This window comes from Vipera ursinii (genome assembly GCF_947247035.1).
Source record: "Vipera ursinii genome assembly, chromosome: 4".
NCBI lineage: Eukaryota > Metazoa > Chordata > Lepidosauria > Squamata > Viperidae > Vipera > Vipera ursinii.
Genome location: NC_139514.1, coordinates 84,730,168 through 84,755,716, shown reverse-complemented (window position 1 = coordinate 84,755,716; position 25,549 = coordinate 84,730,168). Strand labels below are relative to the sequence as shown.

Here is a 25,549-nt window from a genome sequence, read left to right as displayed (position 1 = left end):
AAATACATATTTACCTCTATAGACTATTCCACTGATAATTGCAAGTGATTTGAGACAATATGCTGCACTGATTTTGTAGATGTAAAATTTTCAACCTCAGAAACTATCAAAGGTTTGGTGAACATGGAAGCCTCTTCATGAAACACAATTTAGTGTGGCTCCAGGTGACAAAACAATAGTTTTACATGTAGGTTGAAATCAGCAGTAGGCCTCCAATTTATTAACTTGCTTGGTGCCCTACATTTTGTTTCACAGCTGAATAAAAAGTTGAACCCAAGTCCAATGTTCATCACAGATATCTGAAGTACAGCTTCCATGAATAGAAAATAACAAAACTTTTCTGACCCCAGGTTTTCTTCAGAAATTCATTCTGGTTTAGTGGAAATAATAGCTCCTCCTGCCTTTTACTATCCTGACATGAAAAATCTAAAAGAGACATTTGGAGATTCAAAAGAAAGAGTCAGGTAAGGACTTTTTTTCTTGCAGGTGAGAAACTGCTTTGGTCATCACAGTAGATCTTAAAGCAGATAGTCTAGGATACTGTTAACTTACATATTGTGTTTGAGAATACAGGGTAAACTAGGCCCAGAATCAGGCTGCCAACTCTATTGCATGTTTTGTATCCAGCAGTCTTTCCTAATTTAGTGCCCTTTGGATATGCAGAGGAACTATACTTTTCACAGTCCTCGCCCTTTGGCCATGCTGGTGATAGAATGTGAAACTGCCCATATACAAAAGTTGAGGAAAGACAGTTTACATTATTCTTACTACTCTTACTATTACACTATTCTTCAGGAATATTTATTTTTAAACATGACCTCAGACATGAGTCTTGAGGAAAAATAATTCAGAAGGGTTTTTTCCAATCTAAATCTTATCTTTTAGTTAAATCTTATCTTTTAGTAGCCTTCTTTTGATCTGCAAATGCTTAGCTTGGCACTGTGTTTATGTCATTGGATTTGGACCTTTTTTGAGGTGCTACTGTGGTATTTGGTGACTAAGCAGATAAACTGAAGTATAGTTTGGATTAAATAATGGCTAGAAAAACCTTCTATAATGGCTATTGTGTCTGCAATCCTAGCACTAGAAGTACATGTTTCTTCAGTAATGTCTGCTAGGACTTGGGGCAGAACCAAGGTGCTACCAGTTAGGACATGGGAGTGCTTTTTATGATATTAGATACATATCAAGCCAAAGTAAATATCACACAGGAAAACCTTGAACAGGATCTGAACAACTTTTGAAGGACATCATCCAAAGTTGCCATTCCACTGACAAAGGAAACTAAAGACCAACAAAGATTCCTATGTTAGAGGAAGGAGGTTAGGAAACAACTTTTCACAGATGCCATTGTGTGGAAAGTCCCCCAGTGCAGCAGAGCAGATTTTCCCAAGCAAAAAATGTAGAAAACTGCATAAAGAAAGGACATTCAAAAGGAGCTTTTGTCCACTGATAGACTACCTATAATGGGCCTCTTCAGACGTTCCAATGAAGTGGTGGATGGTGAGATTTGGGGGTGTGGGAGACAGAGAGATTACTTGTGTTCATTCATTACAAAAATAATAATTAAAAACCATGTTTATGTTTCAAGCATAAAATTTTCAAGCTTATGTTCAGTCTGTCTGCTTGCATGCAAAAACAATAACATTAAATATTTAATTTTAGATGGAGGACAAAGCAAAATCTGGATTACTGTTTTCTTATGATGTATGCACAGAAAAAGGGTGTATACTACATTCAGGTAAATTGTTTTTATATTTTGAATGTAACAATGAATATTCAAAATATTTTTAAAATGTATAACAGTGAACATGCCATACTGAGTATTTCATAACACAGCTATTTATCAAATGGCCCTTTAGACCTAATAGTTTATTTATCATACCGATTATTTGTTGTCTACCAGGCATGAGTGTGTAATAAGGCCATAGTTAAAGAGAGTTACACATGTTTAGATTTTTAGCCTCAAAGCAACTAATTAAGCAAAACTAATTTTCCCCTGGAAAAAGATACAGGTTGGTTTAGTTAAAGTACAATGAGCACCTCTTTTTGCATGCTCTGATTTGCCTTTGAATCCAGTGTTGCATAACTGTGTAAAGCTGGCCCTGGCATGTAAACACCCTTTGTTTAGTAACTACCTTGGTTAGCAACCATTTGCAAGTACAACAGTAATAAAATATTCATTTTCTGACCAATGTGCTCATCTTTATTCAAAATTTTGTACATGTGACATCAGTGCACACCTGAGTGAGTGACACTGGAGTAGCTGTACAAGAACTTTTCCTGAATGAGATGGCAGTAATCAATGATCTTCACAGCTTCTCTGTCCCTCCCTCCCTCCCTCCCTCTCTCCCTCCCTCCCTCCCTCCCTCCCTCCCTCCCTCCCTCCCTCCCTCCCTCTCTCTCTCTCTCTCTCTCTCTCTCTCTCTCTCTCTCATTTTCTCTTAAAGTTATGACTGGGTTCTGAGTAGGATTCTACATGATGTTTATGGTTGGGTGGAAATGTATGTGGAAATTTCTGTGGGTCATTTCCAGCTTAGTTTTCACCCATCAGACTCCCAGTCAACCTCTCTATTGAGAGGAGAGCAAAAACACATATCATTCAATTCTGCTAACAAGAATAACCTTTATTAAACATCAGCAAATATTTAAAAAAGAAGTTAATTGGCAGAAAGGGACAAAAATAGGCAAAAGAAGAGAGACAGGAAAACACAAATGACAGGCAACAATTTAGATTTTCTATATAGGTGCCTAAATATTAAAAGGCACAAGCCTTCGTAGTTAATGATCATGGACAGTCCCAAAGGAAGTGGCCTTTGGTTATTCCATCTTTAAATCTTTTATGTATATAAGAACAGCAGAGTGAAGATGGAAAGTAGGGTATGAAGTGATCCAGCCCTTGCAATATGTGCATTTTTGGAGAGGAATTGCTTGTGTGTGTTTGGCACTACTTATTTATCTTTTGTGAATTGAGAACTGTTACTTGGGATAATTTAGGGTGTTGCCTTTATCATTAACAGCCTGTTATTTTGGCTTTTAGAAAATAGGAGGATGACATGCACAAGATTTTTTGTTTTGCTTTTGAGATAGATTACAAAATTTATTGTGTTATCAAAGTTGTCTGAGAGTTTGATGTATATATTTATCTGAGTATCACTGGAAAATATTTTGCTGTTTTGGGGTTTGAGATTTAGAAGTCTATCTTGGTCATAGTTTCTTTGGTAAGTTTACTACAGGCATGTCAAACTGCTGGCTCGCGGGCCGGATGGATCACGACAAAAACGCACCCTCCCCATTGCCGGCAATGGGAAAAAAGTCATGATATGTCTTGTGACGTCACATGACGTCGTGAGTTTGATGTGCCTGGTTTACTACAAGGGCTGGAGTTGATTAATTTGCAGTTCCACTTGTTAAAAAACCTGTGGTAGATGCCCAAGCCTTTGGCTAGACACACACACACCCCTTTAAAAACCTTAAATACTGTATTGTTAAAACAATATTTGGCTATTGAATTAGATGAATCTCAGTGGAATGCGCTATATAAATATTCTTTTAAAACAATTTCATCAACTTATCAAACAATGGTATAGGAAAAAAAATCCTAAATAGCGTCATCTGCGTTAAAATTACATGACATCCACCTCAATTTTTCCTGAATTGCGTTGGAGATAAACATATATTTATTATTTTGTTACTATGCTTAGTTAGCCAAAGTTCTTGGTTAAAGATTTTTGATGAAATTGTAAACATCACAACAATCTTTTAAAGTGAACCATGTAGTGGATTACTGTTTTCGACATTTTAAAAAGTGCTATTTAAAAAAAATCAGTTTTAGTTGTTAATGATCATTCTGAAATATTGAAAAATGAAAGCATAATATACAGTACTTAGACTGATAACAGATTCTAAAGTGCGGGAAACTGCATTGACACAAAAAGTAATTCAGAAACAAAATTTAAATTTAATAATACAAATTTATCATTTATTAGATAAATATTCATTAGTTTTTTTCTTGATAGATTACTTCTACCAGCATAAATGTCATTTTTAAGAAATATATTAAATGTGGATGATTAATTGTTATGTTCTCAACAATCTCTTAGACCCGCACACATCCACCCACATCCACACCCACAATTTCAGTATTCCCAAAGACTAACAATATTTTTTAAATTCTTTCTTTTTTATTCTGTATTTTGTTTTTATAATTGGGGAGGGAGGGCAGGGAATAAATTATACCATAATTCTGTGCCTATTTAATGTGAAAGCAATAAAAAGTTTTCAAAATGTCTAGAGATGCCTACTCTAAAGATCTACAAGGGTTTCTTACACTCTTTAATTTGGAAGTATACTAATTTGAAGTAATTATGTCATAATAGTTCAAAGTTAAAATTACATTATGATCTTTTTGATCACTGGCTACCAGTACAAATCCTGTCTTGTCTGACCAGAAGTCTCTTCGTGCAGGGCACTTTGTGCTTCTCTCTTTTTCCACTAGCCCACATTCCATTCTTCCCAAATTTTGCTCAAGAGTATTCCCCAACTTTGTAAAACAGATTTTGAGAATGTTTCAGAATGGGACCAGGGAAGGAAGGAAGGTATTTGTTTACCATGAAGAGAGAGGTAGGCCAACCATTCTTATAAGATGCCAACCCAAGATTGAGTAATAACCACAGATCTATTATTAAAGACAAGATGCCAAGACAGATACTTGGCACACCCTGCTCTTTTTTCTTTCTGATTTAATGCACGGATTAAAAGCGTACCTCCTTAAAATTAAGTCTCATTTAACACAGCAGAATTCATTTTCTTCTTTCAAAGTCCATATAGCATTGCAGCCTAAATTAATACAATAAAATAAAAAAAAGATCAAGGCTACTATTTCTTTTTAAATGTAAGGCTAAGGCTTTTGTAGCAATGAGCCTGAGAAACCAAATGTGTGGCAAAGCCTGCAATATGGTTGCATTGATTTGTTTGTTGGCTCTTTTAGTTGTTTACCCCGGTTGCCAGATATGTATGTATAATTGTTCTTTTATTATATGGTGTTTTTAATGCTGTTAACTGCCCAGAATCATGGATTTTGGATGGCCAGCAATAAATCAAGATAATAAATAATAGAGAAAGTACATACCGAAGAACAGGCCTCTCCTTTCTTGTACCCAACTTTGGCACAAATCCAGGTAGTCCTTGACTTATGACCACAATTGAACCCAAAATTTGTGTTGCTAAGTAAAACATTTGTTAACTGGATTTTGCTCCATCTTACAACTTCTCTTGTCATAACTGTTAAATGAATCACTGCAGCTGTTAATTTAGTAACCCAGTTGTTAAGTGAATCTGGTTTCCCCATGAACTTTGCTGGTGAGAAGGTCATAAAAGGGCATTACATGATCCCGGGACACTGCAACTGTCATAAGTATGAACCAGTTGCCAAGCATCTGAATTTAATTATGTGTCTACAGGAATGATGCAATGCTGTAAGTGTGAAAAACAGTCATAAGTCCCTTTTTCAGCAACATTATAACTTCAAATGGTCACTAAATAAACTGTTGTAAATCGAGGACTATCTTTATGCTCTTTCCTCTGATGGATCACATGATATTGCCTTCATTATACACACAGCCTATGAGTGAGACAGACATAACTGTTCTAGTGTTAAAGTAGTATTTTCCCCTTATTATTATATTCTCCGAGGGCAATCCTTGTCTGCATTTTCCTTGGGAGAAATTCAGATGATTATACTGGTTTGAAGCAGAAGCCACAGAGACAGACTAAGGATTAGCAGTAGGGATAGCAAATTTCTTATCACCGTTGGTTTCTGCTGATTCAGGGATGGGCAGAGAACATTTCAAATCATCTGTAGGAAAAGACCTAATGATGGCTAGATTTATATCTATGTTTGAATCCGAAATCTGATTAGTTTAGTGCCGCCCCTATACAACTTCATTCCTCATTTCATTTCTTCTATTTTGCTTGCTTGCTTGTGCTTGACTCCCTTAGCTTGAGGATGACATCGTTGTCAAGCAGAATTATTTCAGCACAATAAAAAATTTTGCACTTCAGTTGTCATCAGAAGACTGGATGATTCTAGAATTCTCTCAGCTGGGATTCATTGGTAAGAAAAAAAGGCCCTTACATAATTTTTAAAAAGGAGAAGGATAGAAAAGCACTGTGAAATCTGGGTAACTAGTTTAACAACCCTCTCCCAGACAAAAAAACAGCTTTCAAGTTCCTTTCCTAATATGAAAGTATTAGTTGTAAAATTTCCCATATCATTCCTTACTAGATTATGGGTAGATAGTATATAACTTGTAACAAAACCCATGTGGTAGAAAACGGAATAATGTTATAATTATATCAGCAGTTTTTAAATAAAATGTTTACAATTGAAGTATAAGACGGAAATGGACTTCAGTCATCTAAGCAAGTTCATCTATAGATTAAGACAAATGAAAAGCAATGTTTTAAAAGCTTTCTTTATGTCTTATTTCTGCCTTTATCAAGGCCAGCAATTCAATTATATTTGCTCCTGAAACCTTATTTGAAGAGAGATTCTACTTTCATTGTATATTAATATTAAACTGATACACAAGTATTTGAAGATACTGGGTTTCTTTAAAAAAGAGCATGAGTTTTCTAATTCTTCACTAGTATGAGCATTATAATTTCTACCATTTGGCATAATATGTGCAACTAACAGCCTCTTTTAAATTGACCATTGAAAACAAATGCCTAATCTCCCATTCAGTAGAGGGCGGAGAAGGAGTAATGACAAAAGTAGTGTTGCACCAATGTGTTGGCAGAACTTTTGTCAAAATGGTATGATGCTGCATTTGGCATTTGAGAAAAAATGTGATTGTTGTAGGTGCCTATGCCTTGACATCTGCTGAAATGAATGCAACAGTTCTTATGAATTGAGGAGGACCATCTTCGCCCAAGAAACCTTGCACATACACGGACTGCAAAACATGACATATAACAATTTTTAGTTCTGCAAGAAAAGTGTAGAATAAAACAGGAAATACAGATGATGGATACCAGTTTTTGAGAAATTTTATCTCTAAAAGGAAAGTTTAGAGCATTAATTGTTAATAAATGAGAAGGTACAGAGAAATAAAACTTAACATATATTAGTTTTAATTTTATGTCTGAAAGTGAGTTCATCTAGGCAGCAGTTCCATGCCCTTGTGTCTTCAGCCTATCTTTTTACCAAAATGAACCTATTACCCTAAATTATCCTAGTGCAAATTTAGTTTATCAGATAGTGCTACATTATTTAAAAAGAACATTTTGCAGTAATTTGCTGGTTCAGATTCTAAACATCAGAGTTTCGGGTTCATACTCTTTAATGAAACATGGCATTTAAATAAAGTGTTCAATTATTGTTGATACACGTTATTATTTACAGGTAAAATGTTCCAGTCTCCAGATATTACACTCATTGTAGAGTTCATACTTATGTTTTATAAAGAGAAACCAATTGACTGGCTTTTGGATCACATTCTTTGGGTGAAAGTGTGCAATCCAGAGAAAGATGCAGTAAGTTGTTTTGAGAGTTTAATATTTCTGAAAAGGCTACCTATGTGATATGATTGTAAGAAAATCAATAAACTTAGTCATAGTTTTAAAGCTCTTGTAGCTAAACAACGTATTAAGATATGTTTAAGAAGAAATGATTAATGGGCCAGACATTACCAGAAAGAAATTATTTGAAGCTGTGCAAAGCTTTCAGATGGGGATTTTGAAAAGCATGATTAATATAACTGAGGTACCTTTCTTGAAATGTTAAAGAAGTACATTTTCTAGAAGGTTTGGCAACGTAATTTCAAAAACTCTTTGGCTGCATGCATGTGCATACACAGACGGCAATTCTCTGAGACTGCCAGAAAAACAAGACAGCTCTGTCTGCAAGTATCTGTAGTCACAACCATGAACATTTTAAAGCAATCACACCAAACTTTGCAGAAGACCTAGAGTAAAGAGGGATGCTTTACTTATGCTAGCATGCTGTATTTTACAAAACACCCCTTTAGAAAGCTTTGCACGGCCCTACGGCCCTACTATACACACACTACAGAGGCCAAGTACTATAAAGACTGCATTATATCCTAAAAATATTTTAACTTCTCCAGCTGTGCCCCAGAAGATGGCATGCCTTCTGCAAATAGTCAGCAGAGAATATCCTGTCTGAAGTTTGTATACCCATGGCTGGGGGGAGGGGAGGGAGGGTATCTCCCTGAATCAACTTAGGAATAAACATGCATTTGTGTACAGGTATTCCATCCCCCTTTTTCCAAATGTGGACTCCTTACTACCACCATGTATCCTGGCCTATAGATTGAAAGCTGCAACAGTTGAAGTATTTACCCTGTATTGAGGGTGCCTAATTAATATAATAAGGGACGCGGTGGCTCAGTGGGTTAGGACGCTGAGCTTGTCGATCAGAAGGTCGGCAGTTTGGCGGGTCGAATCCCGAGTGCCGTGTAGCAGAGTGAGCGCCTGTTACTCGTCCCAGCTTCTGCCAACCTAGCAGTTCGAAAGCACGTAAAAATGCAAGTAGAAAAATAGGGACCACTGCGGTGGGAACGTAACAGCGTTCCGTGCGCCTTTGGCGTCTAGTCATGCCGGCCACATGACCACGGAGACGTCCTCGGACAAGCGCTGGCTCTTTGGCTTTGAAACGGAGATGAGCACCGGCCCCAAGAGTCGGAAACGACTAGCATGCATGTGCGGGGGAACCTTTACCTTTAATTAAGATAATATTTTGCCTAGGCCAGGTTTTATGTAACTCAGGTGGGGAACAATGGCCTTTTTATGACTTGTGGACTTCAACTCCCAGAATTCCTGGGAGTTGAAGTCCACAAGTCATAAAAGGGCCATCGTTCCACACCCCTGATGTAACAGAAAAATTAGTCAGCAAAGAATTTCTGTTCTTACCCAGAGACTGGCACAATTTTTATAATTGCAATAATAACCATGCTTTGCATGGGCTGGATGATTCTCTTGAAAATAGTGTAGACTTTTCCCTACACTCCAGGCAAGGTACTCTTCTTCCATCTGTCTTTCAAGGACAGGAGAAAATGTTGCTTGGAAAACCACTTCCTCATAGTGCTCCTCTTGTTGTGTCTTTAACAAGGCTGATAGATCAAATTGACCTTGTGTGGAACTGTGGTTAGCTGCTAGTGCTGCTGCTGTTGAAGTGAAGAGCAGGGAAGGACAGACAGTTCTTCACTACCTAGCTCTCTTTCCCAGTCCTTGGGGATGCTCTGCTTCCCTTGTTCCTTCCCTTGCCTGCGCTTTTGTAGGAAAGTGCTGTCCTGCCAGCAGCAGTAGCAAGGTGGTAGGGGCATGGAGCAGAAGTCTTCTCAATGCCATTTCTGCACAATCAAGCCAGAATTCCTTTTAAATGATCCAGGGAGCAGTTCAGACTCAGAAGCTAGAAGGAGAGGTAAAGCATGAATCCCCTTCAAAGGGAGAAAGGTTACTTATAAATCCCTCAGATCTTTTCCACTGCAAAGAGCAAAAGAGTTGCTTCTGCAATGTGGGGCATGCACAGATAAGGAATAAAATTTCCCTTACATTGAACTCAACTGCTAGGAACTTCTATTAAATTCAAGCTAGATTTTCGTAGTCATAGTACAGAAGTGATTTGCCATTGTCCTTTCTTTGGGTCGCTTTTGAACCCAAAATAGATATGCTCAGCTGTCAAACATAGGTAATGTCTTGAGGCCTTGGAAACCAGGAGTGGTTTTTGAATGGCTGGAAAGTTCATGTGTGGAAATGTTGGCTGTACTTGCTAGTTAAATCTTCTTTCCTGTTTCAGCCTATCCCAAGGCTATCCGCAGGCTATAGTCACAACTTACGACAGTATATATGTGTGTGTGTATATATGTATATATATATGTATATATATATATGTATATATATATATGTGTGTGTGTGTGTGTACACACACACACACACACACACACACACACACACATATTGCTCAAAAAAATAAAGGGAACAGAAAATAAGACATCCTACTATTAAATACAGTACATTGTGTTGTTTAAGTGTTCCATATATATCATATATATATATATATATATATATATATATATATATATATATATATATATATATCACATATATATGTATATATATATATATATATATATATATATATATATATATATCACATATATATGTGTATATATATATATATATATCACATATATATGTGTATATATATATATATATATATATATATATATATATATATATATATATATATATATCTCACATATATATGTATATGTATATCCATATGAGATATACCAGAATATTGAAAGAAGACAACAATAGGCAAAGGAGTTTATACTAAAATCAGAAATATTAATTTTTGTTGAATTTTAGTTTTCAGACCAAATCATAGTAAGAATGATGCCTAATATATTATATATTATTATATTAGGCATGACATTTTTATTTTAATTAAGTGCATTTCAAATAGCAGATTGACATAGCAGAGTGCAGAAGTAAAAGTTGCAATTGGAAAATATATTTTTCTCAGAATTTAGAAATCCTAGCAGCTGTGAGAGATGAATGATAAACTATTCACCACTTCCTATATAATCAGTTACTAAAGTTCCGATGACTGAATATTTATAGTGGTGGGAATATGTTATTTTATTCTGAATGAAATCATGACTGCTAAATAAAAACAAGGTAAGAATGCAATAAATGGTCCAGATGGCTAGTTTTTAAGCCATGTATGATGATGATGTGTCTTATGCTAAATAAGATTTTCCACCATTTTGTTAAAGAAACATTGTGATCGCCAGAAATCAAATCTCAGAATACGGTTCAGGCCTTCACTTTTTCAGCATGTGGGTCTACACTCTTCCTTAGAAGGAAAGATTCAAAAACTCACGGTGAGTACGTATCAAAGGCACATACACATACACCAATTTTTGGAAACATGTTTATTAATCAATCTTAATTAAGAAATACATATTTTTAAATATATGTTTCTTAACTATATGCTGTATTTAAATACAATTGCCACAAAATCTGAGTATAATTTTGTCATTAAGTGAGACATCAAATGACTATGACTTTACTTCTTCATTGTCCATTGTCTGTTTGTCACAAATCAGTTGGGAGGCATGGCTATAAGTGCTAATTGGTTGCCAGGCAACCAGATCATGATCATATGACTGCATCTAGAAATCCCTAAAAGTCACCACAAGATCTCCCTTTACTTCCCTTCCCTTCCCCTTCCCTTCCCTTCCCCTCTTTCTGGAAGTCCTGGTCAAGTCAGTGATTTAATTTATACTGATCAATTGATAGTTCTGTTAAAGTGGGTGTTAACTAGAATCTGTTTCCAAATCTGAATCAGAGACACATAGTGCTTAGGTATGGGGTCAGGATTGGGAGATGATATTATTTCAAGATGTACCATTTTTAGATGAGAAGAGTTCAGAAGCTCTTTTAATGCTATACTCATTTTCAATGACCATCTTTTACATCCTGAGCATTGCACCACATGCAATGGGTCCAATAGACAGGGAATATCAGTCAGTTCTCTTATCTAAATGAAGAGACAGTGTCATTGGTAGATGATCACAGTCAGAAGCACTTACTGTTGTATGGTCTTTTAGGAAGTTCACAAGTCCTCAAGCAAGGAGTGTATCATTTGAGACCAGACCAAAATGTAAGTTTCCCAGGTCTGTCTCTAGGGGCAACACCATTTAGGATATGTAAACTGAGGCTGTTAAAGCATTTTGCAATACAAAAGCCTGTGAAGTTAAATTTTGGACATTGGATTGGTGGCTCTCCAACAGTGGAGGCAAAATACCTCTGAAGGATATTTATGAGATTTGAATAGCAATAGCAATAGCACTTACTTATATACCACTTCATAGTGCTTTACAGCCCTCTTTAAGCAGTTTACAGAGTCAGCACATTGCTCCCAACAATCTTGAACTCTCATTTTACTGACCTCAGAAGGATGGAAAGCTGAGTCAACTTTGAGCAGGTCAGGATCGAACTGCTGGCAGTCGGCAATCAGCAGAAATAGCCTGCAGTACTGCATTCCAACCACTGTGCTACCACGGCTCTCAAGGGCCCAAACTGCAACCCAAACCCCACATTTATCATCAGGTGCTGGATGGGTGTGCCCTGCAGGGTGGGTATGGCCTACTGGGTGGGCATGGCCAGCTTGACATCACTCGTGTCAGAGGCACGTGTGGGCCTGGGCAGGACTGGGGCAGATCTGAGGGTCTCCGGCAGAGGGGTGGGTGGGACCAGGGCGAGCGCCAGGGCATGGTCCACTGGAGGAGCCTTACTGAGCCTCAGGCCATACAGGCCCCTGGATGGTGGCACGGACTGCCTGGAGCCCTGGGCAGCGGAGATCAAGCACCCAGCCCTGCCCTTGAGTTCCCATGGCACTAGGACCCCACAGCCCTGCCTACCCTAGCTGCACATCCCTGAGGGGGTGCCCAGCTGTGTTTACCTCCTCCTCAAGGCTACTGCTTCTGTGCTCACTCTCCTTGGCCAGGTTGCTCATGGTGGGTGCAGGAGGGCAAAGTGCATGGGTCAGAGGAAGGCCCATTCCCTCTCCATGCAAGGAGACCTGGCTTTGTAACCAAAGCATCCTCAGCAATAGGATGAGAGACCACCAGGGGATGGCAAAAGGGCAACAGGGCTGCTGGTGGCCAAGTGCTAAGGACTTCCCTTAGACCCTCCCTCCCTCTTATTCCAATCTCCTTCCTTCCCTCCCTCCCTCCCATTCCCATCTCCTTCCTTCTTTCCTTCTCTTTCTTTCTTCCTGTTTCCCTCCCCTCCTTCCTTCCTTCCCTTTTTCCCTCTGTGCCCAGGAAGAGATGAGGGGAGGGGAAGAGGTTGGCAGTGTTTCTCTCAAAGAGTAAGAGAGTAGAAAGAGACCTTTGAGATCTTTTGTCCAAGTCCCTGTTCAAGCAGGGGACATATATTCCAGACAATGGAATATCCAGTCTCTACTTAAAAGCCTCCAGTGATGGAGCGTCCACAACTTCTGAAGGCAAGCTTTTTCACTGGTTAGTTGCTTTCACAAGTCCTTGATTCTAGGCTGGTTTTCTTCTTGATTAGTTTCCATCTATTATTGCCTTCTGATGCTTTGGAAAATAGGTTGACCCCTTCTCTGTGTGGCATCCATCAAATATTAGAACATTGCTATCATGTCACCACCCCTAGTCCTTTTCACTAAGCTAGACACACCCAATTCCCACAAACATTTGTCATATATTTTAGCCTCCAGCCCCCTAAATCATCTATGTTTACTATTCATTTAGACCAGATGGTCCCCCTGGTTTGGTTTATAGAACAGTGTCCATGAGCAGAGCCTTCTCAGAGACAGCACCCCAATTATAGAACTTTCTTCCAAGGAAAATATGAACAGTGCATCCCTCACCCATTTAGAGGCAACTGCAAACACTGTTCAACCAGGCATATGTAGAACAACACCACATTTTATGGTCAAACAGCACTAAGTAAATTACTACTACTATTTTTCTTTCTTAAAATACACACTTTTAATATTGTTTGAAGCAGTGCTGGTGATGCTTTACAGTAGCTGTCTTTGAGAGGTTTTTTGTAAACCACCCTGGATTTCTCAGAAACATTTAATTTTGAATTAGATGTTGATTTAATAAATTAGGCAGAAGAAACAAATGTTTAAATACATCTAAATCCCACAGACCTAGTGCCTCCTAGGCACATACTGCAGAGAAAATAAGGCATTCCATTTGTAGCCAGCACAGCCATAGGATTATGGGAACTGTGGTCCATGACACCCAAAAGACATTAGTTTGGGTTAGGCTGGATTAAATTATAAAAGAGCAGATGAGAGGAAGTAGGAACAAGAAACTTTCTATGCCTCTGACAAAATAATTGGGGAGGAGTTGACTCTTAACTTCCCATTCAATCCAAAGAGTTCTGTGATTTTGGGAAGGGGAGGTGGCAAGAATAGACCACAAAGAATAGACCATCTGCGAGTTTGTTCTCTTGCCTGCCTGCACACCACTCCCTGATGCAACACATGGCTCCAAGCCATCTCCAAGCCAGAAGTCCTTTGCAGATAATTCCATATATTTCTTTCGGGCCTCTCACTTTTCTGAGAATCGCAACGTGACTAACCTGACCGCCCCCCCCCCCAGATGGCCTCACCTTCTCGCTGGCCTTCTGCAAACTGCCTGGCATCTAGTCTTGTCATCTTGCTTCTCTTTGCTGCTGGTGGCTTTCCCAGGCAGGGGTGGGGAAAGAGAAGTGCTCACAGGCTGTGATGCCAGGCGGTGGGCCATGGAGGTGCCGGTGGCAGGGGTGACGCTGATCTAAACATCATGTCGGCCATCCAGAATGTGGTCAGTTTTAGTTCCTCAGGGCCGCCCTGGAGGGGGATCGAAAGAAGGGGCCCAGCCTGCCTGCCGCCTGGCCTGTGGGATGAAAGGCAGGGAGATGGAGGCACAAGCTGAGCATTGCCCTCTCCACTGGAGAGGGGGATGCATCATTCACACCGGATAAAGAAAGGCAGCATGGAACTGCTGATGGATCCCCTTTTTTGTAAGTTTGCTTACGCTTTCCTTTCCCCACACTTTTCGCTTCCCTGCTCTCTTTGTCTCTCCCCCTCACACACAGAAACTCCAGCTGCTTTCTTCCCCTTCTCGCCCTTTTCCTACAGCTGCACCTGGACAGAGTGGGAGGAGGTTAAAAAAAAAGAAAGGGGGAGGCTCCCCTTTTTTGTAACACCTCGGCTTCCTCTTCCTCTCCTCCTGACTCTCTCTCTCTTTCACACACACACACACAGAGAGAGAGAGAGAGAGAGAGAGAGAGAGAGAGAGAAACCCTTTCTGTTTTCTCCTCCTTCTCACCCTTTCTCTCCAGCCACCACATGTTGCCGGCCGGCAGCAGTTCCATTGGAGAGGGCAAATGGGAGCCAGCCAATGCTCAGCTTGTGTCACTGCGTGCTCCCATCTCCCCATTTTTCATCCCACAGGCTGGGCATGCCTTGGGGCACTAGGCTTACAGAAGGCCAAGGCCCAAGGGAGGAAAGACAGTGCAGCAAAACCAGACAAGGAGAGGCCCGGCAAAGTGGGGAAAGGCTGGGTGTGACGGGCAAGGCTGGGAGGGGTGGGGTGAGGCAGGGTGAGGCAAATGAGCTGCAACTGCTGCTACAAACCACCAGCCCTTGAGCACTCACCATTTCGTGTGCGTGCACCAGGAGGGCATCCAGCCAGGTTGGGGTGGGCCAGGGCTGGGGCAGTGGGGGTCGGTCCCTTGACATTTCTGGGACAGACCTGGGGGGCCAAATTTGGGCCCTCCCCAGCCCGGCCCCGGCACCTGCTGCTTTGGTGGCTCTGTAGGCAGAGCTTCTCTGTCAGAGAAGAGAACTTTGCAGCTCTGCCTACAGAGCCACCAAAGCAGCAGGTGGAGCTCGAGGAGGGAGGGCGCTGAAGTGGGCGGTCAGGCCATTAGCAAAAGAAGAATGTGTCTGAGCGGAAAGTGGCCTTGGAACAAGTGGGGCAGGTAAGAAAAGAAATCCTTGCTCCCCCTAGAAATTGCCCTTCTTTCCCTACCTGACTCCCAGCCCCATGCCACTTCTTCGCGATCTGCCCCCACCATGTGCAGGGAAACAAAAGAAGTTTTTTGGGGGGAAAGGTCAATCAATCATTTCCAACTTTGTGATCTTTCACGAGAAGTTGGAATTGATTGACCTTTTCCCCCCCAAATAAAACTTCTTTTGTTTTCTTGCACACGGCGGGGGCAGATCGCGAAGGAGAAGCAGCACGGGGCTGGGAGTCAGGTAAGGAAAGAAAGGCAGTTTCTGGGGAGAGCAAGGATTTCTTTCCTTACCTGCCTCACTTCAGCCCTCTCCCTCCCCGAGCCTCTGAGTCCACTTGCTGCTTTGGTCGGCTTGCCGGCCCCCACTTCAACGCCCTGCCTACCACCACCTAGCATGGCCACCCCGGGGCTGCAGGGACTGGCATGGCATGGGAAGGGCATGCGCCTCATCCTCCTGCCACCATGCAGGGTAAGTTTGCCGGGCCTGCCCCTGCCTAGATGTCCTCACCTCCCGCAAGCAATTTTTTTTACTAACCTGGCTTTCAGCTGCATTCTGTTTCTCCTTTCGCTTCTCAGCCTGCGCCACGTTTGTGGGACTATCGGTAAAAAAAAAAGGTTCCATCAGAGTAACTTCTTGAGATCTCGCAAGAAGTTAGAAAGTCACATGGAACTTTTTTTTGTTCCACAAACACGTGGCAAAGGCTGAGAAGCGAATGGAGAAATGGAATGCAGCTGAAAGGTAGGTTAGTAAAAAAAACGCTTGGGGGAGGTGGGGGCATCTGGGCGGGGGCGGCAACCTATCCTGGACAGCTTCGGCAGGTGTCTGGCAGGGGGAGGGAAGCAACTGGTCTACCACCATGCTAGTGCTGCTGCTTTGCTTCTCCACCCCATGCACAGGGCCCGCCCCACCCCTCGCATGGAGCGCCCTGCTGTCGCTGCTCCCCCAACCCCACACGGCACCTTTTTTTTAGCTCCGACGCATCACTTCCTTTGCCGATAAAAGTTCAATCAAGCAATTCCATTTTTTTTTACATGGCGGTGGAGGCCTAGGACTGGGGTGACGGCACGTATGCCCACAGAGAGGGCTCTGCGTGCCACCTGTGGCACGTGTGCCATAGGTTCGCCACCACTGGAATCATTGTGGTCAAATCTTGCATTAAAAATCTCCTACAATTATTATTATTATTACATTTATATGCCGGCCACCTCATGGTTCAAGGCAACACTGAGATCTACTTGTGGGTAAGTTATCATCAACTTGAATTAGTAGTTTTCTAAGCATTGCCATATTTCTTTACATTGAGCCTGAACTTTTGAGGAAAATAAATACACATTTATCATCAGAAATGAACACTGTTTAAACTTTACCAAGGTTGATATTGCAATATTCCTAAGTGACTTCAACTCAGTGCAGCATATTTTCAAATTGGTAGAAACTAATATAGTCAAGCTTCACTTTGCCTTTTGGTGCAGAAGCAACGTCATCTGGTGAGGTTATGTGACAGCTGTCTTGTGTCTCCCATCTTCTCCTGTGTGTGGTTTCTTGATTTGGGTTATTAAATATTCAGAAATGTTGGGCTGCTTTGGTGGCTTTGAAAGAGCTGACAGTTTTGAATTTATTCTGTGTCACTTCCTTCTTTTACTTATTTTCTTGCCATCTCTTGATTGTTTTCACAATAGTACAGGCAGTCCTTGACTTACAACCACAACTGGAGCCAGAATTTCCATTCCTAAGCAATGAGGTTGCTGTGTAAGTCGCACCTGATTTTATAATTCTTTTTGCCGTGGTTTTTAATGAAGTTATTAAGTGAACCATGGCATTAAATTAATTCAGCTTCCCCTACTAACTTTGCTTTTTGGAAGTCAGCTGGAAAGATTGCAAATGGTAGTCACCTCACCCCGGGACGCTGCAGCCTTTGTAAATGCATCCCTGTTGCCATGCGCCTGCATTTCGATCCTGTGACCCTCAGGGTGGTGCGATGATTGTAAGTGCGAGAATTGGTTTGAAATCACTTTTTTCAGTGCCATTGGAATTTCAACTGAAGAATTCCTAAATGAATGTTTGTAAGTCTAGGATTACCTGCAGGTATAGGAGGTTGTTTCTCATGCAACAAATAAAACCATCCAGAACTGTTATTGCTGACTGCAATATTCCATAGATTGAAAATAAAAATAGTTTAAAAGCAAACATAAGGTAAACAAAGCTTTAAAATGGGAAATTTATAAACAGGACTTAGGAGGACTACATTTTCCTATATGTTGTGGGACAAAATATTTCCAGATGTGGTACTTAGGGGAACTTTTCACTACAATTTTATCTAAGTGGAATGTGTCTTGGAAAATTGTCACAAATGATCTTTATCAAGAGAAATGTACTAACCTTGAAAACTACAGGAAATATATTTACTGTCCTATACATCTATACTTTGTTGTTGTTGTTCACACTTAGCATTATATCTTTGTCATTTTTTTGTAGGATAAAGACTTCCTGAAACCATTATTGCATAAAATTCATGTGAATCCACCAGCAGAGGTTTCTACAACATTAAAGGTCTATCAAGGGCATGCTCTTGAAAAAGCCTACATGGGTGAAGACTTTTTTTGGGCTATCACACCAGTTGCTGGAGATTATATCTTGTTTAAATTTGACAAGCCAGTTAATGTAGAAAGGTAACTGTTTTGTTTTCATTTTAAAATGAAAGGTCTCCTGAGCTGAAGATGTTAATATCTTCTGGTGGTAAATTAAACAGTGAAAACACTACAAGTAGTCCTTGACCACAGCTGAGACCCAAATTTCCATAGCTAAGCAGGGCAGTTAATTGAGTTGTGCTTCATCTGATTATTCTGTTATGGCCTTTTTTGCCACAGTTGTTAAGTGAGTCACTGCAATTGGTAAGTCAATCATGCAGCCGTTAAGCAAATCTGTCTTCCCCCATTGACTTTGCTTGTTGGAGGTTGGCTGGGAAGGTTACAAATAGTGATCACTTGACCCTGGGACAGTGTAACTGTCGTCAATACATGCCAGTTGTCAACCGTTCAAATTGTGATCACATGGCCATGGGAAGGCTGTAGTGGTCATAAGTAGGAAAACTTTTTTCAGTGCTGCTTTAACTTTGAATGGTCACTAAATGAATAGCTGTAAGTCAAGGACTACCTGTAGTTTCTTAAAGTACCAAGAATGAATAGATTACTATTTGGAAAATTTTCTTCAGAGATTTTCTTTTCGGTGGTAATCCATTTAGTGACCATTTGATGTTACAACAGCACTAAAAAAAGTGACTTATGACAGTTTTTCACCCTTATGACCGTTGTGGCATTCCCATAGTCACATGATCAAAATTTAGATGCTTGGCAACTGACTCATATTTATGATGGTTGTAGTGTCCCAGAGTCATGTGATCATCTTTTCGGACCTTCTGACAAGAACAATCAACGGGGAAACCAGGTTCACTTAACAACCGTGTTACCAAATTAACAACTGCAGTGATTCACTTAACAACTATGGAAGAAAGATCGCAAAAGAGGGCAAAATCTGCTTAACATATGTCTCACTTAGCAACAGAAATTTGGGGCTCAATTGTGGTTGTAAATCAAGGACTACCTTACTGCAGGAATGTAAGGAGAAGCAGGAATCCCTAAAATCAGTGAGCATCTTCCCTGAATGGAAGTATCTGCATTGAAAAGATATCTGCATAGAAATAATAGAAAATATTAACATATCTGCTTAATTTTAGGAAGTTTTCATCTTTCTCATCCTCCACTGCCACAGCAAGATACTTCTGTATTGCATTTTCACAGAGTTAGGGAACTACCATGAAAAAAAGGGAGTGAGAATGCTAATTTTAACCAGTCTTGTTTAATCTATAACTGGGTGTGCTTTCATATTTAGTTTGAAATGATGGTAGCTCAATATTTAGTTGTATATATTTAAAAATACCCCTTCATGGATTACTGCCTTGTCGTGGCGAAGGGGCTTGCGTAATTCAATGAAGCTATGAGCTATGCCGTGCAGGGCCACCCAAGACGGACAGGTCATAGCTGAGAGTTCTGACAAAACGTGATCCACTGGAGAAGGAAATGGCAACCCACTCCAGTATCTTTGCCATGAAAACCCTATGGACAGTACCAAAAGGCAAAACGATATGACGCTGGAAGATGAGCCCCTCAGGTCGGAAGGCGTCCAATATGCTACTGGGGAAGAGCAGAGGGCTAGTACTAGTAGCGCCAGAAAGAATGAAGCGACTGGGCCAAAGCCGAAAGGACGCTCAGCTGTGGATATGTCTGGTGGTGAAAGGAAAGTCCGATGCTGTAAAGAGTTTTTCTCCATAGGAACCTGGAATGTAAGATCCATGAATCAAGGAAAGCTGGATGTGGTCAAACAAGAGATGACAAGACTGAACATCGACATCTTAGGTATCAGCGAACTAAAATGGACAGGAATGGGTGAATTTAATTCAGATGACCATCAGGTATACTACTGCGGGCAAGAATCCCTCAGAAGAAATGGAGTAGCCTTCATAGTCAATAAAAGAGTAGGAAAATCAATACTGGGATACAATCCTCAAAATGACAGAATGATCTCAATTCGAATCCAAGGCAAACCATTCAATATCACAGTAGTCCAAGTCTATGCCCCAACCACCAGTGCTGAAGAGGATGAAATTGACCGGTTCTATGAAGCCCTACAGCACCTTATAGAAGTAACACCAAAAAATGATGTCCTTATCATCATGGGGGATTGGAATGCTAAAGTAGGAAGCCAAAAGATAACTGGAATAACAGGCAAGTTTGGCCTTGGAGTACAAAATGAAGCAGGGCACAGGCTGATAGAATTTTGTCAAGAGAATAAGATGGTCATAGCAAACACTCTTTTCCAACAACCCAAGAGACGGCTCTACACATGGACATCACCAGACGGTCAACACAGAAATCAGATTGACTATATGCTCTGCAGCCAAAGATGGAGAAGCTCTATACAGTCGGTAAAAACAAGACCAGGAGCTGACTGTGGCTCAGACCATGAGCTTCTCCTTGCAAAGTTTAGGCTTAAACTGAAGAAAGTAGGGAAAAGCACTTGGCCACTCAGGTATGAATTAAATCATATCCCTGTTGAATATACAGTAGAGGTGACAAATAGATTTAAGGAATTAGATCTGATAGACAGAGTGCCTGAAGAACTATGGACAGAGGTTCGCGACATTGTACAACAGGTAGCAACCAAAACCATCCCAAAGAAAAAGAAATGCAAGAAAGCAAAATGGCTGTCTGAGGAAGCTTTGCAAATAGCTGAGGAAAGGAGGGAAGCGAAAGGCAAGGGAGAAAAACATAGATATGCCCAATTGAATGCAGAATTCCAGAGAATAGCTAGAAGAGATAAGAATGCCTTCTTAAATGAACAATGCAAAGAAATAGAAGAAAACAATAGAATAGGGAGGACCAGAGATCTTTTCAAGAAAATTGGAGAGATGAAGGGAACGTTTCATGCAAAAATGGGCATGATAAAGGACCAAAATGGCAGGGACCTAACAGAGGCAGAAGAGATTAAGAAGAGGTGGCAAAATTACACAGAAGAACTATACAAGAATGAGCTTAATGTCCCAGATAATCACAATGAGGTGGTCACTGACCTCGAGCCAGACATCCTAGAATGTGAGGTGAAGTGGGCCTTAGAAAAGCTGAGCAACAACAAAGCTAGTGGAGGTGACAGTATTCCAGCTGAGCTATTCAAAATCTTAAAAGACAGTGCAGTAAAAGTGCTACACTCAATTTGCCAGCAAATTTGGAAAACTCAACAGTGGCCACAGGATTGGAAAAGATCAGTTTACATTCCAATTCCAAAGAAAGGCAGTGCCAAAGAATGTTCAAACTATCGCACCATTGCACTCATTTCTCATGCTAGTAAAGTCATGCTTAAAATCCTACAAGCTAGACTTCAGCAGTATGTGGATCGAGAACTACCAGAAGTACAGGCAGGATTTCGAAGAGGCAGAGGAACTAGAGATCAAATTGCCAACATACGCTGGATCATGGAGAAAGCTAGGGAGTTCCAGAAAAACATCTACTTCTGCTTCATTGACTATGCTAAAGCCTTTGATTGTGTGGATCATAACAAACTGTGGCAAGTTCTTAAAGAGATGGGAGTACCAGACCATCTTATTTGTCTCTTGAGAAACCTATATGCGGGTCAAGAAGCAACAGTGAGAACTGGACACGGAACCACTGATTGGTTCAAAATTGGGAAAGGAGTCCGGCAAGGCTGTATACTGTCGCCCTGCCTATTTAACTTATATGCAGAGCACATCATGAGAAAGGCAGGGCTAGATGAATCAAAAGTTGGAATTAAGATTGCCGGAAGAAATATCAACAACCTAAGATACGCAGATGATACCACTCTAATGGCAGAAAGTGAAGAAGAACTAAAGAGCCTCTTGTTGCGGGTGAAGAAGGAGAGTGCAAAACTTGGGTTGAAACTTAACATTAAGAAAACCAAGATCATGGCATCTGGCCCTCTCAATTCTTGGCAAATAGATGGGGAAGAAATGGAGGTAGTGACAGATTTTATTTTCCTGGGCTCCAAGATCACTGCAGATGGGGACTGTAGCCAAGAAATTAAAAGACGCTTGCTCCTGGGGAGGAAAGCCATGGCAAATCTAGACAGCACACTAAAAAGCAGAGACATCACCCTGTCAACAAAAGTACGTATAGTCAAGGCTATGGTCTTCCCAGTTGCAATGTATGGCAGTGAAAGTTGGACCATAAGAAAGGCTGAGCGCCAAAGAATTGAGGCCTTTGAACTATGGTGCTGGAGAAGACTCCTGCGAGTCCCTTGGACTGCAAGACGATCAAACCGGTCAGTCGTAGAAGAGATCAATCCTGACTGCTCTTTAGAAGGCCAGATCCTGAAGCTAAAACTCAAATACTTTGGCCACCTAATGAGAAGGAAGGACTCACTGGAGAAGAGCCTAATGCTGGGAAAGATCGAGGGCAATAGAAGAAGGGGACGACAGAGAATGAGGTGGCTGGATGGAGTCACTGAAGCAGTAGGTGTGAGCTTAAATGGACTCCAGAAGATGGTAGAAGACAGGAAGGCCTGGAGGAATGTTGTCCATAGGGTCGCGATGGGTCGGACACGACTTCGCAGCTAACAACAACAACATTTAAAAATACAGTTTGCAATTAAAGCTTATTGTCATGCAATTTATATTCTTGCAATGAAGTATGAGGGCAATTTGGAAATTAACCTTGGTTTGGTTATCAATAACAGACACTTGCAGATACAGAACTTTTATTATACACTACAACATTACATTACTTTTTGACATAATTGTCATTCAAATTTAGGCACTTGTCATGACATCTTACAAGGTTTAAAATTCCTTAATAGTAGTCGCTTGGCAGCAAATCTGGGTTATGGGGGGGATGATCAAAAACATTCCAACAGAACTGCTTCAAAAGTTCTTGGGTGCGTCTAGCGGTGTGCGGGCGAGCATTATTGTGAACCAACACCACACTGGAAGTTAGCATGCCCCGTCGCTTGTTATGGATGGCTCGTCTGAGTTTTTGTAACGTTTCACAGTATACTTCTGAACTGATGGTTGAACCACGCTCCATGAACTTCACTAGCAGTACTCCTTTGGCATCTTCACATTTGGTGGGATTTTCTATGGCACCACTTCCAGTGTGGTGTTGCTTCACGATAATGCTCTCCCGGACACTACTAGACACACCCAAGAACTTTTGAAGCAGTTCCGTTGGGATGTTTTTGATCACACCGCCCCCCAAATAGCCCAGTTTTGCCGCCGAGCGACTACTACTAAGGAATTTCAATCCTTGTAAGACGTTATGACAAGTGACACCATTTGAATGGCAATTATGTTAAAAAGTAATGTAATGTAGTTTTCTAACATGTATATAAAAAAGTTCTGTATCTGCAAGTGTCTGTCATTGATATTCAAACGGATGTTTGTTTCTGAATTGCCCTCATATTTATGCTAGAAAATATATTGAAATATTAAACTGGATATAAAATGAAGCTATTTATGTATTAATTGCTCTGTGACTTTTAAGTGAATTTTGCATTGTTATGTAGTATTTATACATAGCTCTGGAAATATTTATTCTATTAAATATATATGAAATACCTTTTTACACATAATGGTATATATAAAGCATTTAAAAGTAATGAACTGAAGTGACTCTTTAAAATCCATTGTGTAGAATCCCTCACTGATTTAATATGTATGCATTCACATGACATTTTTACAATTATGCTTACATGATGTCATGTTCAGTTTGATGAGGAACAAGGATGTATAATTCTGAAAATATCATATGAAACATGACTACCATAATTTTTCTGTTGTTTGGAAATGATTTGACTGACATTTTGTTTTTAGTTGTTAGTATGAAAAGATGGCGTAGCATTTATTTTAATTTCAAATGTATTGGATCAAACCATCAGAGAAATTCTGTAATTTAGTCTGTTATTTTTATTGTTTACATAAAATTATATAGACCTTCAGAATGGGTTTCCAAAATATAGTGCAGTTTTTAAAAAAAGATAATTCTTTAGCCTACACTAAACACTTGATGGAGTAGTGAAAGTAATTGGCTCAGTAATAATAATCCAGAAAAACTTCAAAATTACGTTTAGAATTATTGTGACTGAACAGTGGTGAACCACATCATCTATGCTATTCTTCTCTGACACTCAGTGAACAAGAGCTTCATTTTTCTCTTTTAATTAATCAACAGTTTCTTGCTGGGTACAAGAACATTGCACAGCTGAAAAAATCAGCATGGAGTAGTGAGAAAAAAAGATCTTCCCAGTTGATATCAGAGATGGATAGACAGTTATAAGCTGTGTACTTGAGGATGCTACCACCAAAGGAGGCAATACCATGTATTAGAGCTAAGGGCATACCGTATATACTTGAGTATAAGCCGACTCGAGTATAAGCCGAGACCCCCAATTTCACCCCCAAAAACTGGAAAAAGTTGGTGACTTGAGTATAAGCCGATCCGCCGTTCTGCAAGCCTCCGCCGCCGCCTGCTTCGTTCCGCAGCGGAAAGAAGCAGGCAGGCTGCTTCGTTCCGCAGCGGAAAGAAGCAGCCTGCTTCATTCAGGCTGCTTCGTTCCGCAGCGGAAAGAAGCAGGCAGGCTGCTTCTTTCCGCAGCGGAAAGAAGCAGCCTGCTTCGTTCAGGCTGCTTCGTTCCGCAGCGGAAAGAAGCAGGCAGGCTGCTTCTTTCCGCTGCGGAAAGAAGGCTGCTTCTTTCCGCAGTGGAAAGAAGCAGCCTGCTTCGTTCAGGCTGCTTCGTTCCGCAGCGGAAAGAAGCAGGCAGGCTGCTTCGTTCCGCAGCGGAAAGAAGCAGGCAGGCTGCTTCGTTCCCCAGCGGAAAGAAGCAGGCAGGCTGCTTCGTTCCCCAGCGGAAAGAAGCAGGCAGGCTGCTTCTTTCCGCTGCGGAAAGAAGGCTGCTTCTTTCCGCAGCGGAAAGAAGCAGCCTGCTTCGTTCAGGCTGCTTCGTTCCGCAGCGGAAAGAAGGCTGCTTCTTTCCGCAGTGGAAAGAAGCAGCCTGCTTCATTCAGGCTGCTTCGTTCCGCAGCGGAAAGAAGCAGGCAGGCTGCTTCTTTCCGCTGCGGAAAGAAGGCTGCTTCTTTCCGCAGTGGAAAGAAGCAGCCTGCTTCGTTCAGGCTGCTTCGTTCCGCAGCGGAAAGAAGCAGGCAGGCAAGGCACGGAGATCCGGAGACCTGCCGACATTTGGGGAGGTTTGGGGAGGAGATCCGGAGACCTGCTGACGTTTGGGGAGGTTTGGGCACCTCCCCAAACTTCCCCAAACGTCGGCAGGTCTCCGGATCTCCGTGCCTTGCCTGCCTGCTTCTTTCCGCTGCGGAAAGAAGCAGGCAGGCAGGTCACGGAGATCCGGAGACCTGCTGACGTTTGGGGAGGTTTGGGCACCTCCCCAAAC

At 41.0% G+C, this 25,549-nt stretch overlaps 1 protein-coding gene across 4 annotated transcripts in view; it reads left to right on the top strand.

Annotated features, from left to right (window-relative positions):
- The window catches only part of MGAT4A (alpha-1,3-mannosyl-glycoprotein 4-beta-N-acetylglucosaminyltransferase A), a 94,936-nt gene that overhangs the window by 60,262 nt on the left and 9,125 nt on the right, over positions 1-25,549 (top strand). For 3 of the 4 annotated variants that reach the window (XM_083362481.1, XM_083362480.1, XM_083362479.1), the window contains 6 exons: positions 351-464; positions 1,666-1,741; positions 6,001-6,115; positions 7,409-7,539; positions 10,809-10,916; positions 18,059-18,252. In XM_083362481.1, coding sequence (XP_083218607.1) covers positions 351-464; positions 1,666-1,741; positions 6,001-6,115; positions 7,409-7,539; positions 10,809-10,916; positions 18,059-18,252 — 738 coding nt within the window. Of the gene's footprint in view, positions 1-350; positions 465-1,665; positions 1,742-6,000; positions 6,116-7,408; positions 7,540-10,808; positions 10,917-18,058; positions 18,253-24,336; positions 24,513-25,549 lie in introns of those variants that run through there. The other variant, XM_083362482.1, reaches the window with a different exon arrangement.